Source organism: Vidua macroura, chromosome 2, assembly GCF_024509145.1.
Source record: "Vidua macroura isolate BioBank_ID:100142 chromosome 2, ASM2450914v1, whole genome shotgun sequence".
Classification (NCBI taxonomy): Eukaryota; Metazoa; Chordata; class Aves; order Passeriformes; family Viduidae; genus Vidua; species Vidua macroura.
In genome coordinates this window covers 82,615,267-82,637,876 of record NC_071572.1, presented here as the reverse complement: position 1 = coordinate 82,637,876, position 22,610 = coordinate 82,615,267, and the positions used below count along the sequence as shown (strand labels likewise).

The 22,610-nt window shown below is 40.1% G+C and overlaps 1 protein-coding gene across 1 annotated transcript in view; it reads right to left on the bottom strand.

Moving 5' to 3' along the window:
* FAT3 (FAT atypical cadherin 3) overlaps positions 1-22,610 on the bottom strand; it is a 333,799-nt gene that overhangs the window by 19,599 nt on the left and 291,590 nt on the right. Inside the window, exons 21-23 of the mRNA XM_053970651.1 lie at positions 17,936-18,070; positions 16,749-16,906; positions 8,734-9,202 (exon numbers count right to left, since the gene is read on the bottom strand). Of these exons, the coding sequence (XP_053826626.1) occupies positions 8,734-9,202; positions 16,749-16,906; positions 17,936-18,070 (762 nt within the window). The remainder of the gene's footprint in view (positions 1-8,733; positions 9,203-16,748; positions 16,907-17,935; positions 18,071-22,610) is intronic.

Below are 22,610 nucleotides of genomic sequence, written 5' to 3'. Positions count from 1 at the left end.
GAACCTTCCTGCCATTAATACAGCTGCAGTTAGAGCTGAAATGGTTGAGTGCAACTCAATTCAGTGTCAAAATTATTGGCAATCAAGCTGATATAGTGGAAATATCATCTCTTAGTGGTGAGCCTTTTAAATGTATTTTTAAAAACTTTATCTATACATCTGGAAAAAAACCCAAATATTTGTTTTAAAAGTTACTCTTTCTGCAAACATGGCAGGAATTTCCAGCACAGTTACAAGGAAAAGAATTCATGGAAACAGTATGGAAAAACCCAGCGGAGGCATAAGAAAAACAATTCTACATCAAGACTCCCACATCTTTTATGTCCTATACGGTTCAATTCGTCTTGTTCAGCTACTCTAATTGAATTCTTTCATGAGGACAAGCTTTTGAGAATAAACTCAGAACCAGACTTGCTGGCACACTCAGTCAAGAGTTCAATATTATTTCATTGAAGATAAATGAAATAGATACTCAAATATCATGCTGTTTCATTGTCCTGCTACAAGAAGGGAGACAGACACACTGATCTTTCCAAGGTTACAGAGTTAAGAAGATAAATTATTCAACTTCTGGGCTTCCCAAAAAGCATGTTCAGTCAGCATCAGCAAGATGGGCTTATTTTTTTTTGTGTCTTAAAAATATCTCATTCGGACAATGTGAACAGCTTTCTGGACCTATAGTGATCTGGGTCTGAAGAACTACAAACCTGTGACTGTAGGTAGAATTCACAGCATGAATAAATAAGGCTGTTTCAGTGCTTCCTTTTTATGACTGAACAGTGACATCTATAGTTCAAAAATTTACACTAATGTTTTATAGGTTTTTTACAGTCTCAATGAGTTTAAGCAAAAGGAGAATGTTCAATTCAAATATAAACCACTTTATTCACAATCAGTTCTGTTGTCTTATGTAACAGCAGAATATATGTTATTCCATTTGTTATCTGATATTTTATAAACTTCCATAACTCTAAAGTGATGTTAAAAGCCAAGTTTCTGTTGCTTTTTAACCAAGTTCTCAGGTGCCAATCATTTGAATGATCGGCAACAAAGCCTTTGAATCACTTTCTTTTCATGTCTTGTGTTTGTTTCAGCTAAGTTCTAAGTTCTGTAACATATTCTGTTTACATTTGTTCATTATAGAAAACTTGAGAAGTATTGATTTGATTAAAAATGTATTTTTACCACCAGCTATAAAAAAAACATGGATTTATGCATTTTATAGTAAGAAGAGATGAAACTGAATGCACCAGATGGGTCAGAGCCCTGTTCAGCAGTGTATGAATAGGACCAAAATAAAAATCTGCTTCTGAAAGCCTACATTTTTCACACAATTTGATTTAATTATGGTGGAACACACATCAGATATTAGAAGACTACAGTATTCACTATAGATTCTAAGTCTAAGGATCAAAGTTAGAAATCAAGAAGGCACTAAGACAAGACAGTATTAAATTACCATATTTATCACTGGTGTTTCCTCTCATTGGATTCACTGCCATACACTTGCCAAGTCCAATCCACTGGCAAAAGATACAGAACTTTTCCATGACACACATGCTCAGAGCTGCAGAGCGTTCACCCGGGAGGTCTCCAACACAGCAAAGCATATGTCAAAATTCATGGAGTAGGGAAGAGAAGAGCTGATATGATGGCTCAGTAGACAGCATATAGCACTCAGCCAGAAGACCTGCCAGACCTTTCAATCCTTCTCCAAAACTCCCAGCAGAGGCTGTAATTTTGCCGGCTACTGCATATTTTAGCCATATGGCTGTGGACAAAGGCAAATTGTGAAGAAAACCTCTCTGGCTGGGAGTGCATCTTGGGTCCAATAAAGGAATTTTACTAAATTTTTAATTTAATATCCTGCTAATGTACCATTCCTTTCTTCCCTCTGGTTTAGAACAAGAATAACAAGCAAACTTCTCACATTCAAGGATGAGAAAAGGCTCAGTGTCCTGTCGTCTCAGCAAGGGATGAAAAATCTCTTTTAAATAATGTAGGGCTTGATCCTGTTCACAGTGAAAACACTGAAGTTTTGGAAATTCATCAGCATTTAGGATCATACAGTCCATCTGAGCTTCCTCTAAGATTCATGAATATTTAATTCCTAGAAATGTTGATCTGCACTCTCCAAGGCAAATTTTGTGATGTCACCACTGTATTTCTTCAGAGGGAATCAGTGGAAAGAGACAGGAAGCTCTGGAAAACACCTTTGAAAAGCTTCTGAAACATAAACTTTAAGGGATTTAGAGATTTTAGAGGAGCTAAGATTTTAGCTAGAGATAAGCCTTACTAGAGTTAATTAAAATAAAGGGATTTTGTAAGTAGGCCTTGATGAAGTTAAGAGTTAGTAGTTAACGAATAATTGATTGCTTGTCAACACAATATTTAGTTAGCTGGGTTTATAATGAAGAATATAGAAACTGACAAATAGCTTTTAGGAACATAAGACAATTGTGGGCCTCCTCTGTTCTGAAACCAATTGAAGACAAGGAATGGGAGTTCTACCAAGGTTCATTTGTCATATTAGCACTGAAAAGGTAGAAAGGTCAGAATGAGGAAGACTTCATTTACTTCCTCATTTTGGGACCCCTCCCCATGAAAGGGACCACCGACCCATTTCAAGGAACAAACTACGCATGCTTAATAGCTTTTGAAATGATTAGCATACAAAGCGAGGAATGGGATGTACTAAATTATGAATATGTATTTGTATTTTGGATATTCAATACTTGTGTGGATAAAAGGACTCTGTAATCATTTGAAAGGAGCGGTGTGTATTTGGGAGCTATCCCACACGCTGCCCGGCGTCGCAATAAACATACACTTTCTAACTGCAAACTGTTAGAGAGTTTTTGTCCGTCACATTTGGATATTGGTGCTAGATCAATATCCATATTTCTTTAATAAATCACTTCTAGGGTGGGACCACAACATTCTCAGCATGTACCAACAGCTGATCTAAGAGCAACAACAAGCTATGAACAACAATACAGACTTTTTACATTAACAAGTCCTGCAGAGCAGCAGCAGTGGGTCTGTGGAGCCAACAGCTGATGCTGAAGACCCTCAGCATGTGCAGCTCAGGGCTTTGGAACTAGCTGTCTTCCAATTCAGCCTGGTCCTGCCCTCCAAGAGCCTCTCCACAGTGGGAAGTGAAGCCCAGGGAGAGATGATGATCAGAAGATTTGCATCAAACATCATTAATGACCTGAAACATTATGTAGACATAGGTCTACACATTTTCTTGGGCTTACTGGTTGTTTTATAAGGCTTCTCTCATGCTCCTTCATCAGTCTGAGTCCCCTCTACATAGTTAAATCTCACCTTCTTGCTGTGACTCAAACAGCTGCTCTTACTGCTCTCTTGGCATATCCCTACCCAAAGGAAAAGGTGTTTTTCACCCCAGACCTTACTGAAGAGCAACATGCAGTAAGACAGGACACTACACAGGCTCCCTGCCTATACCTGTATTTGTTTGGCACTTAAGAAGCAGAGGCAGCGGCACAAGGCAGGCATGGTGCCATCAGCAGATGGGCTGTCATTATGTAGCGAACATCTCCGCTGGTAGCGTTCCCAGCCTGAGCATCTGAATGTCTGTCTATCCCAAGGCTTACTTGGCTTTATTAAAGAGGATGCTCCGAACTGCCGCCAATTTTTTTTTTTTTTTTTTTGGAACATGTGTATGCTCCTGTTTCTATCTATCCCATGCAAGACAGGCTGGCTTTAATCTGTTAACAGGCTTTGGCTTTTCCATTTGTCTTTCTGTGTAGTTTCTCTCCCTGCTGTGCAGCTAGACCTGACAAACTCAATGTCCAGAAACAGCCCTGCCCTTGGCATTGACCACACAGTGTTACACACGAAGTTAACTGATGAGAACTACTGTAGGTGAAGAGGACCTCTCCCAGCATTTGCATTTTGGTAGGTCTATAGTCAAACCAGGCCACCTTCAAGCAGTGTGTGTTCTTCAGCCATACAGAGTCCTGCCACTCCAGATTTAACTTATCTGTCTTCAAACAGATCATTGCCTGCTGCCACTTGTTGGTATGAAAATAAACCTCAGTCTTTGCTGAACCAGTACTTTCTGGGAAGATTGGCATGTACATGCTTTTACATGGGAATTCAAGAACAGATGCCTATAATCACTAGATATTAAAAAGATTAAACACCCCTAGAATTTCTAAAAAAGCTTTAAAAAAATAATTGATGTGCATTTGTTATACTCACATCACAGTATGCTGGGTGTGTGAAAAAGCAAGATCAAGAACATTAGTAAGACCAGGTCAGTTCTGTGGTATTATTACACTGATTTTTCCCTTATTTCTTTTTTATCAACTCTCTGATCCTCCAAACCAGCTGTGAGTAATGCTGCCAACAGCATTTAAAGCATGTATTAAACCCACCACCCAAGTGCCATGCTGCATTTTCTCCTCCCTTTGGATTTTAGCTCTGTTCATGAAAAAAAAAAAAAGAAAAAAGAATAGAAGAAAAGTGAAGAGTGGGGAAAGCAAAATGACTTTATGTCCCCACACTCTGCCCACAGTCCTTGACTCAGTAAATATTTCTGCTCAAATGCTTCATGTTCAAATAAAATTGCCTACTCATATAAGCCATTTACTTTAATCAAAGCCAGATGTATATAGGACTGATCAAATTAAAAGGAAGTAACTATACTTATAATTGCAGGCTTTACAAGCATGAGGTTTCTCTCTGTGGTTGAAAACCTTGGTGCACTCTTTGCATGCGATTACAGTAAAGCTTTCTATTGCTCAGATTGCTCATACTGTTACTCATGCAGATAAACATACATTTACTATTGGCAGCCCTGGAAGTGCCACACTATTATTAAGGTTGTGTGACATTTCCCATTTTAAGACCTCATATTCAGCAGCTTATAGCTTAACCGCACTTTAAACACTTGGTTGAGTTTTCTTGGCAAATTTCAGTTCAAAGACCCAAGCTGTTTCTGAAAGTCATGCTGTTCATCAGGTTTCAAAATGCTAACTTTCTTTATAAATAGCTTTACTGACCCATACTTATGGATAGAGACTGGAAAGTCTGGAAGAATGTGGCCATACTTCAGGGCTGTGGTTTCCACTGTCTCCCAAGAAAATTGTCATAAGACTGAGTATGTCTCTTTCTGCTATGAGTCTCTTGAGCTGTCAGATCCAGTGAGTGGATTCCCCTCTGCCAACCTCTATTTAAGCATGCATTGGATCTCCCCATGGAGTCTCTGGACACGCAGTCCCCCCCTCTTGTACCACTGACATCGCTTGGCCAACACTGTTGCCTGAGAGCAAGCAGAGATTCATGTCATGGTTGCTTTCTGCTGGCTCAGAAACCAGAGTTTGAAAGCAGAGAGGCTTTTCTATACTCTTGGAGTTCCCACCTGAGCTGTCTGTGCTCACTCATACAGGCTGAGATCCACATTCTGCTCTGTTCCATATGCAGAGAGGTCAGGCAGAAAAAGCCACTGTGGGTCAGCTTAGCCCTGTGCCAGCCCTGCTTTGGGGCAACACCTCTGTGGGGAGTCCTGAGCTCTGTGCAGCCTAGGCAGAGCCCTGCCCTGCACCAGGCGCAGTGAAGCTGCTGGGACTGTATCCATCCAAACCCTGACAGCAGTGGCACGGACACACTCCTACTGCATACAGAGCACTTCCCCAAACAGGGCTATGGTATGACCCTATTCCCATAATCACAGGATGAAGTGAAAGGCAATTGAGGCAACTTTTTAGTAATGGTGAACAGGGCAGTAGGCATTTCTACTGAAAGGAAGATTTCAGGAAGAGAGATAGAATAGAGAATCTTACATTCTCTCTAACAGGAACACTGTTAGAGAGGTTTGTGTATAGATGCTCAATTTATGCAAATCATATGCAAATTAGACATGGCCTCTTTGACTTCTGGTACGTAGCCAGCAACTCTTTCATGTTATAATGTTGGGTAGCCTTTGCTTGACTGTTTTCTTCTAAACTTATCTATAAATCTCAGCTTTCTTTTTCTCTCTCCTAATTTTCTTGCAAAGCACAGTAGGCTGTCCATAACTACAAGGATGCTAACAGTATGTGAAATCTGCTTTGTAAAATTTGAACTAAAGGGTTTATTTATTAAAACAAATCTTATGCCAAATACTCTCTGTTTAGGAAAAGGAACATTTTTCTCCAAAAAAACTGAAAAAGGAGGATAATATCATAGAAAATATTAGTCAAGAGATCCTGATGCTACTGAATGCCTTGTGACTGCAAAAAGGACTTTTGCATGGTACATTTTTGCATTCTTCCCCTCACCAAAAATGAAAAAAGCTGCCATTTCATTATTAAGAAAATTCTTTAAAAATGAAGTTATGTTTTTTTCTATTTTAAATTGAAGTCAGCTGCTAACATCTATGTCAGCAAGTGCAATGGTTGATGGTTCTTAAAAGCATGCTGCAATTTGTGGCTCTGCAACTAAGATTTGCAATGCTGTTGGACTCTTAGAATTTAATTATGTGGCCTTTCAGCATTTGGAGGACACTAACAACAGAACTGCTTTGCCTAATGGAAGCAAAAATGCCCATGCCTTCTCCTTAAGGGCTAGGCTGTAGAACCACTGACATTCAGTCAGGGCCCACTGCACTGGAATTATGGCTTTATAACAATCCTTTATTTACACACACTGCTGAGACAGTAAAAACAGCAAACAGATTTTTTGACGGCAGGCAGCCAAAACATCCCTGCAGGGCACATGCCCCTCGCCGAGGCAGGAACACAGGCAAGTTAAATCAGTTCTGTGACTGCCTTCCAGCAGCAAATTTTGTTGATGTGAAAATGATATTTGCCATCCCAGTAATAAGATGGGTCCAAACTTCAGGGCTGCTTGTTTCTCCCTTACCCTTTGTCTCCCCTCAGTTTTAATTGGCATGCACATGGTGCTGGGAAAAAAAGAATTACTGTAAGGAGTTCTGTTAGAAAGGTTTCCATTTACTCATCATGAGATTGCTGAGCAATACTGTAAATAGACTCAAATAAAATCAATAGAAGGAACTGTTCTCATGCTTCCTAGGATGTGAGGTGAATGGTTAACCTCATTTATTAAGTAGGGACTCTGAATCAAAGCCATCATACATACGTTCACGCACATACTACAGCCATATTTCCTAGGAATTTCAATAATCATGCTTAGCAATTCTTCCAGTGGCTGCAGCATCCTTCTGTCTCAGAATTATTTTCTTTTGCCCTTGTTGTGCAGCCCTCCTTTTCTCTCCTTCCCTTGGTAAATAAAGACCCTTAAGGACAAACACATGAGCAGCAACATTTCTCCTCATGACCCACAACACATCCTGGATTACCAGGGCAGTGCTTCATTCCTTCTAACTGTCTTCCCATTTCTTTCCATCAACAGCAAAGCTGATAGCATCCCTGATGCATCATTTGTGATAGCATGGGAGAAGAGGTGGCTGAATCAAAGCCAAAGCTCCAGAGGGGATGCTAGCTGAGACAGCCCAGCATGGACAAATCCACATTTTCAGGACTTACTTTATAAGAGTGGGCCTATCCAACTGAGAAACTTATCACAGTTTTGCTCAGATCTTACCACATGTCAACCTTGAACAAATCTGAAGTTTAGGCCTAAAAAAATCTGTGTGGTGGAGGGGACAAAGAAAGGAAATATGAGAGTCAGGCTTAAACTAATGAAAAACAGAAATAATAACTATGGGTGCAAGGGAATTGCATGGACACATTAAAGCAGAAAGCTCCGGGACAGTGGTTAAATGCTCCATAAAATAAGAGTTTAGGAAGGAACTTCCCTAGAGAACCATGACCAAAACTCACTGACAGTAAGTGGAGGGAAAGCTCTGAACTTGCAGAAAACCTCTCTGTTGAGCAACCTCCTTTTCAGAGGAAGTTTTATTCTGCCAGTAAAGGTGTGCAATGCTGCATGCTAATACAGTATAGGGAATTGGAAGGGAAACTCCTACACTGCAGAAAGAGAATTGCCCAAGAGGCAATGTTCTACATGTGTGCCATTTGCTTTTCTCCTGCTAACATGCTGACTGTTCTGGTAACTTGTGCACTGCAGTAAGTCACTGGTATCAAATGACACAAACCACCACATAACCACTGGATAGGAAACTCCAACACAAGCACAGTCTAAATCTACGCCCTATAAAATTTGGATAGTATTACTTAGACCTTAGAGCACTCAGGCCTCCGAGAAAGCTGTAAAATACAGTTCAGGGGGGTTTATAATGAGCCCAACTTGCTATTTTCCATGCAGACATGTAATGAAATTACTCACTTCCAAAAGGACGAAGGTGTTTGTGGACAGCTCAGTAATTATTTCTGACAGCTTCGGAAACAGAGTAAGGCAACACTGCTGTTACATCTGTGATGGACATTTCAAATCACCATCTTTGTGTACAGCCCTCAATGCTATAAAGATGCTGTAAATGGATTCTGAAAAATCCAGCTGAACATTACAGTAATTGTAATTCTATTGGTTTCTATAGAAATAGGATTATACTAACAGCCAATAAATCAATTTCCTCCTGGAACACTAATGCAATAAGAAGGGGCACCATTTCACTGTTATTTATAGAGCAAACAGCTTTTACCCAATTTGCAATACCTATCAGAGTTTTATAGAGTTCATGAGATTTTTCAAGCATGTTGCTGCATTAAACCATCTCTGGCAATAAATTACAGAGGAAAACGGGGAGGGGGAAGCCCATAAAGTAATGAAAACATTTACCACCAGATGGCACAGCAGTACAGGTGCCGCCGTTCTGGCAGGGGTGTCTCTCACAGGCATCGGGATACAGGACGCAGCCGAGCTTCAATTCCGTCAGGCCAACCACTTCTGCGAAGCTGCTGCGCTTGTTCTGGAGTGGCAGCTCGTTGTTATTTAGGACTACTGAGTCCAGGCAGCCCTGGAAGCCGCTCAGGACCTGCGTTGTCCTCTTGTCAGTCAGGCTGCGGACGTTATCCACTTGGACCTGGGCGCCAAAGTAGACGGAGCTATCTGTGCTGAGCGTCTGGAAGTAGAGGGGGGCTTTGCGGCGCTCCACGTAGCTGTCGTCCAGGGACAAGCTCGTGAAATTGCGGTTCAGCTCCAGGAAGACCGAATGCCAGCTTCCATCATTAACGGCCCTTCCAGAAATTCCCAGGATTCCTGGGCCACTTCCACAATCCAACTGGAACCAGAGTTTGCCATCGACAATCTGCAGGAGGAAAACAGAAATCAAACTGCTTCAGGCACTCAGCTGTCTCATAATATGCTCTCACAAAGAATCTGGAAGCACAGAGAACTTCTAGACAGTCTCTGCACACTGTTAAAGCTGCTCTCCTACATGACACTAAAACAGCAAAAAACTGTGCCTTTACCATGAGCAAAAAAAAAATATAAGGTGGAAAATATCAGCTTACTTCAAATTTGCCCAAAGCCAATTACTGCAGGAAAACTAAAAATACAGAAAATCATATGGGTGCAGAACACAGGTGAAAACCTGGATAATTTTATGTTTTACTGAACAGGATATGGACTTGAGGACCCTTGTTCTGCTCTTGGCTCTGCTGTCGAACAGCTGTGTCTCTCTCAGCAAGTCCAAGAGCTGTGATTCTGTTCCCAGTGGCTGATGTTATCAGAAGGATGGTCAGGGCACAGGATCACCTCTTGGTGTTTGAGAGGCTTGTGGCAAAGTCAGTGCCCATACTTTCAGCTGGTGATGTTAGGTACTCCGCTCATGCAGACATCCTGTGCTTCTGTAACTTTAAGGAGCTCTCAATAAGGTGCGGATTTGTCCCTAAACATCCTAAGTTCAGCATCACTAATTAAACAGTAAGATACTCGTTGACCAAAAGTCAGTTAGTTCCCAAAGATGCAACACAACCTGTTCTGTGTATACCTCACAGATGACATAAGATGGGTCTTACTTTTCTTTCTTTCCTAATATTTATGCTGGACTCATGGATTTAGAGAGTTTGTAGGGGATTTCTCACTCTCCCTCCTCTCCCTCACCCATCCCAAGTCCTCATAAACAGAAAATCTGTGCTACCCTGCTGGGGCAGGCAAAGTGCAGAGTGAGGGAATGGATATAAAGTGCTGCTTTCCTGATTAGCAGTTTACCCAAAGATTTTAGGTTTCTCTAACAGATGGCATTTAAGTTTAAAATGGCTGACAATGTTGGAAATAATTTCTTATGACACATTAATTGGATTCAAGTTCTCTGAAAGCTCTTCCAAGTATTTTACTTTTATGACATGCTCTAGGAAGTATTTATTTCTGCAAATCCCATTTCGAGACAGTTCTGTCCCATTATTTATCCCCCTGCAAAGTTCAGGTGCTGTGTCATTTTTCATCCTTCCAGGCAGCTCACATTGTCCTCTCACTCGGGTATCTGTTACAGAGACTGACTGCTCCCCCCAGTGAGAGCAGAGTTTCCACAGCTGTCAGTGCAAGAACCCCATACAGCTTTGGTGGCCTGCTGAATTGGAATGGCAAATGCAGATGTGAGGACGCTGCAGTGTCCATCTGCCTTTGACCATTTTTAGCCATTTCTAGCATTAAATCATGTCAGATGAAGACATCCCTTGGCATGTGACTGTGTGCTCAAACTCTTCTCAGACAGGTTCCCTGATGTGGCTTGAAGGTAAACAGTCAAGTGTTAATCTACAGGAGCAGACCGTGCTGTCATGCCATTATCAGCATTTTTTGTCCTTGGAGGTTGACAAAACTACCCAGGGAAAAGCTAAAGGTAAAACCTTGAGATCTGTAGATCTTTGGATCTCCTTCTCCTTTGCAAATCCTTGGTTTCTTGACTGGCTGACTCTGAAATGGACCTCAGGCCAAAACACACAGGGCAATCCGGGGATAAACCACACCAGTCCTCTGCTCAGTGATTGCTTGGCAGCATGGACACAGAGGTGCTAAGCATGGGGCAAGTTCCCTAGGGATGCCAGCTGCCCACTTACTCTGCATAGTATGAGGGGGTGTAGAGGAATAGAAGGAGCCAAGGGAAGGAGCTAGAATTAGCCCCTGCTATGAACAACTGGCTGTTTTGCAGTCCCTGATCTGTGGGATGTAATGAAACTGAGAAGAAATCAGATCTATGACTGTAATATGTGCTTAAGGGATTGCTTGATTCTCCTACAGCTCAATCAAATAAGGCTAATGGATGTATAGAATAACGAGTCTGGATCATTTTTCATTAAAAACCATTTTCTTAAAGGACTCAAAACTCAGTTGTAAACAGTTTCTGTAGATTGAAATTGGGTCTGTTAAAGCAGATTCTCAGGAGGAATCTTGGTAAACAAGATGCCCTGATAAGCAGAGAATTTTTTCTCTCCAGAGATGGAGCAATAGCTTCTTTCCTCCCTGTGCAACAAAACAGTCCATAAACATTGAAGGTGCTGCTCAGAAAGTGTGGTCTGTCTCACCAGGAATACAAATCAAACAGAAAAATGCATGCCAACATATTACACTTTGAAAAACAGCATCACTGGATAAGCAGATATCTTGCTGCTTACTCAAAAGGTTTTTTCCTATGGAAACTCTTCTACTGATTGTGTATAATATACATATACCTCCCCTATGACTACTTATGTCCTGAAGGACCTACTGCCTTCATGTCTATTCCTCTTACTCACAGAACATGTTTTTCCAATTATCTTTATAAATACAACACCACATTTGAGCACCTGGGATAAATATTACACCATTTGTATACAGGAAACTATGATCTAAAAGATTTGCCATTAAAATATGTTTTATACATCTTTCTTATCCACTTTTATTTCTTTTCACCAGCAGATGATCTGACATATATAGTAAATATATATTGTCTGAAGGGTTAAGTTTCCTTCCTGTTATTGAAGAAACACGAGTAACCTCTAACTAGAGTGAAAGATGGAAAGGATGGTCTGATGCTTACAGTACTAGCCTAAAACATGACAGATCTGCATGGGAATCCACACTCTGCAACATTCTTCCTCTGAGATCTCAAGCAAGCCATTAGTTTCAGGTCTCCATCAGTAAAAGGGGGATAACGTAATTTCCCTACCTCACACCACTGCTTTACAGATACATACATTAAAGACTCTGTGACATGCCCAGATACCCCTAGCAATGGGACCATAAAAGCACTTTCATTAATCAGATGGTCACAGGCCTTGCTGTAGAGGGGCTGGGAGGAAGTATTTGTCCCCTGACGGACCTTGAGGAGGAGTAGGGAGAACAGGAAGAACGGGCAAGGAGCAGATGCTGCAAAGGCCTCCACTCTTGTGTACTTAGCAGCTGGACTGGCCAGGCAGGGAGGAGAAGGTTTTTCCACCTAACAGGTAAAATTGCTGTCCCCACTCCTAAGCACAAAGAATTCAACCATCACTCAGCAATTAATCCCTGTGATTTCTTGTAGCCACTGAGATGTCAGGGTCACTGCTCAGTCCTCAGAGGGGGTTCTTTGATTATAGCCTGGACCTTGGTACCAAGAAAAGCTGAACTTCAGGCTAACTGAGGGACATTCAAAGAAGAAATATGGGCATCCAATGAATACCCAGAGTCTTGTCCAGGCTCAGCAGTTATCCAGACCATAACCTCAGTGGCATGGTTGGTCTGGTTGAGAGCTGATAGCATCAGACTGTCGGTCCAGCACTGAATGTGTGGTGTTGCTTTCTTTATCCATCTATGTAGTGCAACACTGCAGAAAGCCTGAGTTACTCCATCTCACAGCAAAGATATGCAAACTTTGCAACCTCTCACCAGTGCAGCCCATGGCACCAGCAGAGACGCTCTGTACCATGAAAGCAGAGAGATACTGCTTCATCCTAGCTGGGCAGAAAATTCCCACAAAGCTTCCACTTCCCAGAGCTTTCTAGGCTCAGGGTTTAGTTACAGTTTCAGTTATGAACAACTATGACAGGGAGATTAATGTACACTTAAGTATATATGCCACAAGATTCCTTACCTGTAGAGAAGTTAAAAGAACAGTGAAAACTCCAAAAGCTGATGCAATCTGTTACATTTCAACAATTTCATTCAATGGGCAGAATAGAGCCAAACACATACTGTAAATTATGTTAGAATATTAGTCTGGCCAAGATGTTTGGCTAACATCCATATTTGTGTATCAACATAGGTAATAAAATGATCAAATGGTTCTTCTGAGACCACCTCCAGCTCACACAGTCCATCTGCAGTCAAACACCATGGATACAACATGCTGCCTCCTAATCTATCTGGGGAAATATTTCGTTAGCTGAATTGCATTTCAGGTTTGTTTGTGTAAAACGGTGTATTTAATTAAAACATTACTCGTTTCAACTCCAGCCACAACTGGGATCATATCCAAACTTCAGTCCTATCCAGCATAAGCCATGCAGCAGTAATGCATTAAAATGTGTAATACACACTTAACTAAACCATGCAAAGTTTCACATTAACTGCCGGGACCGAAGAACATATGCTTGCCTTTTATCGTTTAGCTGCTATATTTATGGCATGATGGAAAGTCTTTCTTTACCTATTTTTAGTCCTTAAAATTTCACAAAACAAGATGAATCTCCATTATATTCCTTGGGGGAAAAAAAAAATGGAATTTTACTCTGCACTGGCATTGTAATGCTTTAAATGGTTAAATCTTACTTTTCTGAATTAGCTGCTACATAGGTAAAAAGGAAAGGTTGGTACTGGTCTTGGGACATGCAATCTTTCCAAAGGAAAAAAGCCAACATTGACCTGCATCTCATTTTGCTCCAATTGTTTTAAAAGCAAGAGCATGCAAAAAAAAAAAAAAAAAAAAAAAGGGCCAATCTCTCAGAATCAATGGATGAGTTGCTTTATTTGAAACAGCTGAATAAATAACACCCTTATTTTATTATATCAATAGTGTGTAGCTGGTAGGCTTTCAGCAAAGTAGTAGACAAGCAGTTTGCTTTATGGAATTGATTATTCATCCAGGAAGGACACTGTCTTAAGATTATGAAATATTTCCATCCCTGGAGTTATCACAAATGTATGAGCTTCCAAAATTAAGCTGGCCATTTAAGCACCAAAAAGCATATTGCAGCATTAATGTTTAAACAGACTGCAATGGCAGAGACTTGCTTCAAAACAATCAATGCCACTCTGTGCCCCAACAGCACAGGTGTTTCTGCCTGTCTTCCCACGGGCTTGTACCTTGTAGGTCTAAATTTCTTCCACCTCTGCCTTTATTTGAAGCTCAGTGATGGTGCTGGGCCCTCGGGTGCGAATCCAGCAGATACTTAAGTAGATGCTTAAGGTATGTGAATAGTTCCAATTGGTTTTAAATACAGGAAGTTAAGCAAGTGATTAAGTGCTTTGCTGGAGTGATGCCAGAGTGCTCAAAAGAACACAGGATTTCATCCTTTATCCTCTATTTGGAAAACTTCTCCTCATGTTTAATTTAATTGAAAGCAATGCTCAAATGATAACAACTTCACATTTATAGACCTCTAATTAATCTGCTTAATGGCCTCATTTCTGAGTGCCTCTCTACCTCCCAACATTCGTACCTGGTTAAAGGGAGCCTTACCTCTCGTTTACAAAATAAAAAAATGTGTGTTTAGAAAGTCTAAGCGTAACTTCCTTGAAAACACCTGAGTCAGGGATCCCCAAAGTGCAGTCCATGAGCCAGCTGCCATCCCTGAAGAGACCCGACAGGGCTGAATCCCTTGAGCATGATGCCATTTGTCTGCCACAGAGCACGTTTTTTGAGGACTTAGCCTGATATTGCTCGTTCAAAGACCTTCACAAATGAAACTCTGACAATTCCTGATCTTTTAAGTGACACCATTTCTTAAAAAAATACTATACTGAATGAAATGATTTTGTTTCCTTTAAACCCCATGCATGCAGAAGCCCAGTGCCAGACCTGGGAAAAGGATTCACTGCAACAGTGAATCCTGCCCTACTGAAAAGCTGAGCATGAGGCTTTGAGAAGGTAATTCCCCATGTCCTCCCCTGATCAATGCACAGGACAAAGTAGAGGCTTTGCATCCATACACAACCATGGACCTCACTCACCAGGTATGTGAGGTAGCAGCTGCATATGAAGCTCTCTAGTTTCTCTTTCTTCGTTTCTTAGACCTAGGAAGCAAACCAGCCTGACATGGAGGTTGCTGACTGAAACTGCAGCACAATAACCACTGCTCTTGTTGCTGCTTCCTGAAATATTATTTTTAATTCAGCATCTTTCAAAGCAAAATAATTAGGTGATTATGTGAAATGGGGATTGAAAACATTATTCCTACCTCACAACTAAATACACAATTCAGATGATTGCAAAGGGTGGTTCTCTTAGTGGTTTGGATTTTTTTTTTATTTTGTTTTGTTTGTTTTTGTGTTCATTTGGTTTTGGGGTTTTTGTTTGTTTGTTTTTTTTTCTGATGTGGGGTTTTTTTGTGTGTGTGGTTTCGTTTTCCTTTCTGTAGCAATAGTAGTAGCATCAACTTTTCTATTTTGGTGGCAAAATTTCCCTGCTTTAACTGGGTATTTTCACTCAGTTGTCTATGAACTGGATATGCTGTGCTCCTTTATGATGAGATCTTTATGCACAAAACTCTAGCAAAATGATCACCATTCTAACTCCAATTCAGGCCATCTCTGTATCATCTCTTATTGTTTTCAACTGGCACCTTCCACTAGGGCCGTTTGTTTTTTCCCAGGTATTTTTTTGAAATTACCAAATTGCAAGCACTACCTACTGACAGATGCTAAGAGCAAGCATGATGAAGACATCAAAGAAGGTCTTCCAACTTGCAGTTTTGTTTGGTTTTTTCTTAAACAAAAACACATACTTAGAAGTTCAAACTGCATTTCTACATGTCGCAAATCAGAGGTTGTCTCGTGCAAATCTGAACAATGCTGACAGTTCCTGGTGAATGACAGACAGTACTCTTGCTCATGAAATATTTCAGTCTAACAGACATGAAATTATTTGTTGCCCATTAGTAACTCATCTAGCCAGTTTAAGGTTACCTAAGCATTCAGCCAAAGGCACCCTAAAGATTGCAAATACAGACACAAAAGGCTCTGCACCATTTCTTCCACTGCTGAATTATAGGATGTGGTTGAATTACAAATGTCAATGTTTTCATTTGGTACCTTAGAGGCTATAGCAGAAATACTATACGTGCAGGCTCTTGGATGAGCCTAGTACTCCCTTTCCATTCTGCATTATTTGTCATTCCACAGAAAAAAAAAAAAATACTAAAAATGCATGGAAAGCTTATCAATTAAATATTGATTTGGTATCAATCTCCATTGACCCCATGACTCTCTCAACAAAGAATCTTAATCCTCAGAGTGCAGAGATCTTCATATTCAGTAGGAGACACGTTCTAAGCAGTTGCTTCCTTAATTAGCTCACGAACAGTAAGGGCATATCCTCTAACCACAGACAGGACAGAAGGGAAGAACAGCAATTTCAGCAGGCTTCGTTTTGACTACATAGTCATATAAATGGCCAAATCTTACATCTCGTGCAGACTGGCTCCTGCATACAGACACACATAATGTGCTTATAATGAACAGTACCCAGTGGGGAATTTTCCAAGTAAAGCACCACTAGCAAGCTGCTTTTCTGATCGTTGTTGCTGCTGCTGTTGTTGAAATTGTTTTTCCCTGGTAGAATCAGACTTCATCTTCTCAATCTACAGCTGAAATGAGAACAGCATTCCCCAAATCAAGAGCCAAGAGAAAATAGAGAATCGAGAAAAACAACTGCAGAAAAGATAAGTTATTTTAATTACCTTCAGAATTATACAGGGATTCGCTCTGGTGTACATTATAATCCCATTGCTTTGCAGGGTTCGCAGTCTGAGAGCCAACTTGAATTCCTCTTTCTTGCTATTTTCAGAAACTCGGTATTTAATGTAGCTATTCCCAGCAAAGCTAAGTGAAGTGTGGCCTGAAACAACCATTTTGAAAGGACACATGTGCTTTTAGTGATACATAAAACAATTCCTTAACTGTTAAGTAATTAAAGAATTTATAAAGTTAACGAGAATGACTAGGAAGAAATAAATAAAACCCATTTTTGATGAGAGAAAACAAAGCTGGCATCTACTACAAAATATTCCTGCATTTCCTTTTTTTAAGCTATTTTTCAGGGGATAGAGCAAAGTTCTGATTTTCCATACTTAAAAAAAAAAAAAAAATAAAGAAGTTTCTCCAAGTATTCAGCATTTTTCAGCTTATACACTCCTGGAGGCATCAGTCTTGTCTCACTGATAACAGAGGGAATCAAAGATGACCACACCTGTACATTAGGCATTTGAGCTATGGGTGTCAAGTTATGTGTGTGCAGATGTCAGTCAAGCCCTCTCAATGAGTCCCCTGCAATCAGTGCCCAGGACCACAGTTCACTATCGGCCATGCTTTCATCAGGCAAACAGCACAAATCCTCTGTCCTGCAGCCTGGGATTCACTGAAGTCAACAGAAAGCTCTGCTTCACTGGCTGTCCACCTGGCTCTTCATATCCCAGGGAACAACACAGATGCAGAGAACTAGCAGATGTCCTCAAACTTTCTTTTTGGGATAGTGTAGTGTTTTCATTAATAAAGGTTGGAATTTTGGTAATCTAAATAGTAAGCAGAAGAGTTAATTATAGAGCTTTGCCCATGGGCAGAAAAACATCTGGCATAACATTCTCTAGGAAAAATCCTGTTTTCTCAGCAGCCTGTTTTACTCAGCTGGTATTCAAGCAAGCCAGTGGGAATTTCCAAACAGAAACTGGATCACAGTCTACATACAGCCCATTAGCTATAAAGACAAGTATTTATAGGGCTTATAAACACACACCCCAAGTGCCCGTGCTGAGATGGGTTAAGCAGCACATTTTCTGTTAACTTCACTGCCACCTCTGCCTACAAAATGAGAATGGCAGCACTTTATTGTCCAAGGATATCTATCCCCCTTCATGGCTGTGACATGCACCTGAACACTCGCCAAGCTTTCCTGGTGGGCACTGGCAGATGAACGGTCTCCGGCTGGCTTCATACCCCACACACTGCATGTCCCCTGGACACGGCTTCTCTAGACAAGGATCGTTGGACCCTGGGCAGAGTCCTCCTGTAATAAGGTAAAATACTGTCAGGATCCACAGTGTAAAGCATGATCTGCTGCAATAAAAGGGTAATGAAAGACAATTATTGATCGCACACTTCAGTACAAGCAAAAAAAATGGCTTAATAATAATAACAACAACAAAAAAGCCCCAACAAACCTTCACAGAAAGGAACAGCTTTTGAGCAAGTACACAGTAGAACTGCAATAGTTCTTTTCCAAAGACTGCCCTAAACCCCATGGGAACATATTATAAAAATGAACTATTATGAGCAGTAACTGGTTTATAAATGTGTGTGATAACTCTCAGGCCATTCATTTTCCCACAAAGCTTCTTGCACAGGGGCTTTAGAGATATGAGGGAAAAAAATTACTTGAAGCTATGCAGTCCTTTTCCCCCAGCACACCCATGAGAAGCAAATCTAAGGAGGCAGAAATGGTCACAGCACCAAGCCTGCCAGAGTTCAAGAAGCATTTGGACAATGTTTTCAAGCACATGGTGTGATTCTTGGTGGTCCTATGCAGGGCCAGCATTTGGACTTCAATGATCCTTTTGAGTCCCTTCCAACTCAGGATATTCTGTGATTCTAAGCCATGCTTGGGCTACAGTGACACCTGGATTTTTCATTATCATACTACACAGGACATACTGCCAGCTTGATCATACAGCACAGGCAAACTTGCCCTCTCCCTATGTTTCTCCTGACATTTCTCAGATCTCACATCCTATCCAGTTTGCCCAAGCTACCAAAACCCGCCCTCCTTTTTTCTAATCTGCAGGGACAGAACTGTAGTGACTTTTAAATTGGCTTAAAATACTTGAGCGACACAATTATATGTAGGTTTTTCAAAACCCCTTAAATTCTTTACATCTATCAAGCTGAGCATGTCAAGGACTTACTATTTAAAGCCTGTCAATGCCAAAAGAATTTTTTGCATTTCATGGGGTTTGGCTAAAACTTCAATGTAACTTCTGAAAGTGTCTAAATTAATGTTTTGATTGCCCTAATCTTAAAAGATTTGCACACACTGTCTATAATAATGCAAAACACAATACAACTATTGCTGCTTAATATATGAATTTTCAGAAATATGTGACTTCCACAACAGCTAGCCTCTTCTTGGTTGCAATAAGGTACTTGGGAGATGCAGGGTCAGTTTCTACATCTGTGTATGGCTGTTATGAAAGCAGTCTTCAAGTGCAGGAAAAAAAGGCACTCCTGCTCTTGCTTTTGTTGATTTGCAGCCCCAGCATGAATGGAGGCAAAGGCAGTTGCTGGGAATGGACAGACACCTCTTCTTTTGTTTATCAAGTTAATTTATTTAAGACATGCAGGTGATGAATTTAATGATAAAAAGCACCTTCCTACCCATTGCTTTCTGAATATTGGCAGATCTTGTATATTGCAGGACCTATATTATAGGATCCTTATCAGATTCAAAAACTAGTTTATTTTTGAGCACATTGTTTTATTTATACTTTATAAAGGAAGAAATCAACCAGTCATGGAGTACATCTCCAAAAGTAATGAAAGAAAGAATCTTACTGCTCTCACACTTTTGTACAAGCCAAGCAGGGCTCATAGTAAGCATAGCTGAAATTACCTGACACTGTAAGTATTTTCTGGGAGAAGAAAAATTACTACTGTAGCTTTCAAAGTGGACATGGGCTGACTACAAATATGGCAATTACTGTAAATGTCCTCCTTGATGTACAGCACAGTCAATTTAATGTTTAACATCCTCTCCTCCTTTATCAAACATTTGTTTGAGATGTCTATGGAGTAAAAGATTTACAGTACTGCCTGCAGCACTGTTAGAAAATGATGCATGGCAATCTTTATTAATCACATTAGTAGGTAACATTAACAGGAATAACAGCTGCAGTACACAGTCACACTTTAAGCCTTATAGAATCAAGAAGGGTTCTGGACTACAGATTAATATTTTATTTAAATGTAAGATCTGTAGAATTTAACAGAGAATATGATGTTTTCTATACTTTGGTTTGTTTGGCTTTTTTTTTTTAGAATAAAACTCCTCATTTCTTAGAATACAATGGCAAGTAGCAATTATTTCTGAAGTTATAATGGGTTGTTAAAATTCTACAGGCTGCTTTGTATTTTCACCTTGGTTGTTTTAGCTATTTTAACTCATTCTTATGTGACAAATACACAGCATTCTGATGTCTGCAGAGTATACCTCTTCTTTGAACAAATTTAAACCTTTAGTGAGGCTGCAATTCAAGTGAGCCTCTGTGTAGCTGACAGACATGTCATTTAGACTAAAGCCCCACAGCTTGTCACTGTGCAGCAGAAAGAGGCAGTGAGATTTCCAAATGTGGCTCTGCAAATTTTCACATCCCCTAACCTATGACTGTATACTTGACATGAAGCAATAAAGGAACAGCTTCCTTTGTTATCCACCTCTGCCAGGTTTTTTTTTATCCGATTCAAACTCTGATTTGTACTTTAGAGCCATCCTTTCGCATTCTGAAAATATATGGAAAAGATCTAACGTACTCCGTGCGACGGTGGAGAGAACTGTTTATGCTGAACGGCCAAGAATACTCCTTCTGGTAAACTACAAGGAAACCAACTCTTTATTCAATCTGCTGCAGCAGGATTTCATAGCTGTCACAAAACTTTAAAATATTCAGACTTGCGAGAAGTGCTTTATGCCTGTCTGTATAGTTATAAGTACATAAGCTACAAATCTGCATTATTGCATTGCCCCAGCTAACACATATTTTCAGGCTGATTTCACAACTATGTGGAGCAATATTGTAAAATTGTTCAAGGTTACGTTGTCCACATCAAAGATTTACAGCTTGAGTTTAAATAAAATTATTCTAACATTCCATTTCCACTCCAAAGAGCGGTCTATTTTCCATCCAATAAAAGATTCAAGAAATATAGGTTCAAATTGATCTTTTTTTTTTTTTAGGCAGGTCCAGACAATCTACAGCATTCTCTTGAAATTCACATTAGTATTAATAAAAACTGTTCTTTACAAGGTACCACAGAAACACATCAGCTAGCATCAAGCAGTGCGTGGCAGGAAAAGGTGGAATAGATGCACTTGATTTTGACAGATCATCTTCAGTTTAATTCTCTAAAAGAAGATAAAAATATTTCAATCTTCTAACCAATATACTGAGGCAGAAAACACTGTTCCATTACAAGAAGAGAGATTTATTTAATTCCTATTCCTTAAAAAAAGGAGCACTTCTTGGATTTTAAATGTATTTTGAAAATTGAGTGCTTCAACAATTTTAACTTCAGCCTTGTGATATTAGGTGGTTTTCTATCAGCCCAGTCTCCTGAATCTGTATGAGTATTGCAAAGACTCTGTTTTCCTCACTTACAGAAAAAAAAAAAAACAAACAAAAAAACTTGAAAGGAGGGGGATTCCTGAAAGCCAGAGTTGCAGGAACACAGGGAGAAAACCTTCCTTGAACAAAGGTGGCATAAAACAGACAGATCTAACCAAGCAATCTGCAGTTCTCTGTTCCCAAGCACAGACCTTTTTCTTCAATTTTTCCTTGCCAGGAGAATTCCAAGCTCATTAATATGAATGTGTGTGCTTCCTGAAAATGGCAAAAGCAGTGATGCACACATAAGAACTGTGTTGCTGATGCCCAGTCCTTCAAAGCAGCCAGGACTCTTTTAGAGGCAATGTGTGCTCTGTGGAGCTGAGGCCAAAAATCACCTCAGAAGAAAAAAATCACCTCAGAAGAATAGGTCCTGTATTAACAGCAGATCCTCAATGTCTATGATTTCCTTCTGTCAGAGCATTCACAAAATACTAGAAGTGGCTTCATAAAGTCTGAATTGTCTTGTTTCATGAGAAAGTGGTCCAAGGCTGTTGTTCTCTTGATTAAATAATGTGGATGTGTCTACACTTTTGCTGAACACTCCTGGGTCTATTAGAAAAATTCTTTCAAACTATTAGGCCAGAACCATGTTCAACATTTTAAATGGAATTCATCTCATCTAACTTTAGGGCATGATTCATCTAACTGATTTTAGACATCTAGGGAGAGATGTATCACATTATTAAAAATACCTCATTCTTCCCACTATCTGCAAATGGGGCCTGAAGTGACCAGCACAGATGTAGATATATGCCCATATTTGTCAAGATTATTTCAATCCATCCCTCTCCTGTGAACATATTAATGTACCATCACTTTTGTAAGATTATAATGCAGAACAACTGTAGAGCAAAGTGGTCCCAACAGAACCTGCTCTGCCCCTGCATCTTTGTCTCAACACAAAATAATTACTTTGCATAATGAAAAAATACGGAATAGATTTTTGCCTCTGAAAAATGAGAATGCGGTGACAAATGTTTTACAGGAATATATTTATTCCATTCCTCCTACATTTATTTCTCCCAGCACTGACAGATGCTTGCATACCTCGTGCCATGTGATGGGAGGTTGGTAATTGCATAGCCCCTCTGTCATGCTGACACAAACCTCAGTTTGTGACAATATTTTTCATACAAACACAAACAGATGAACAAAAAATCTAAGGAGACA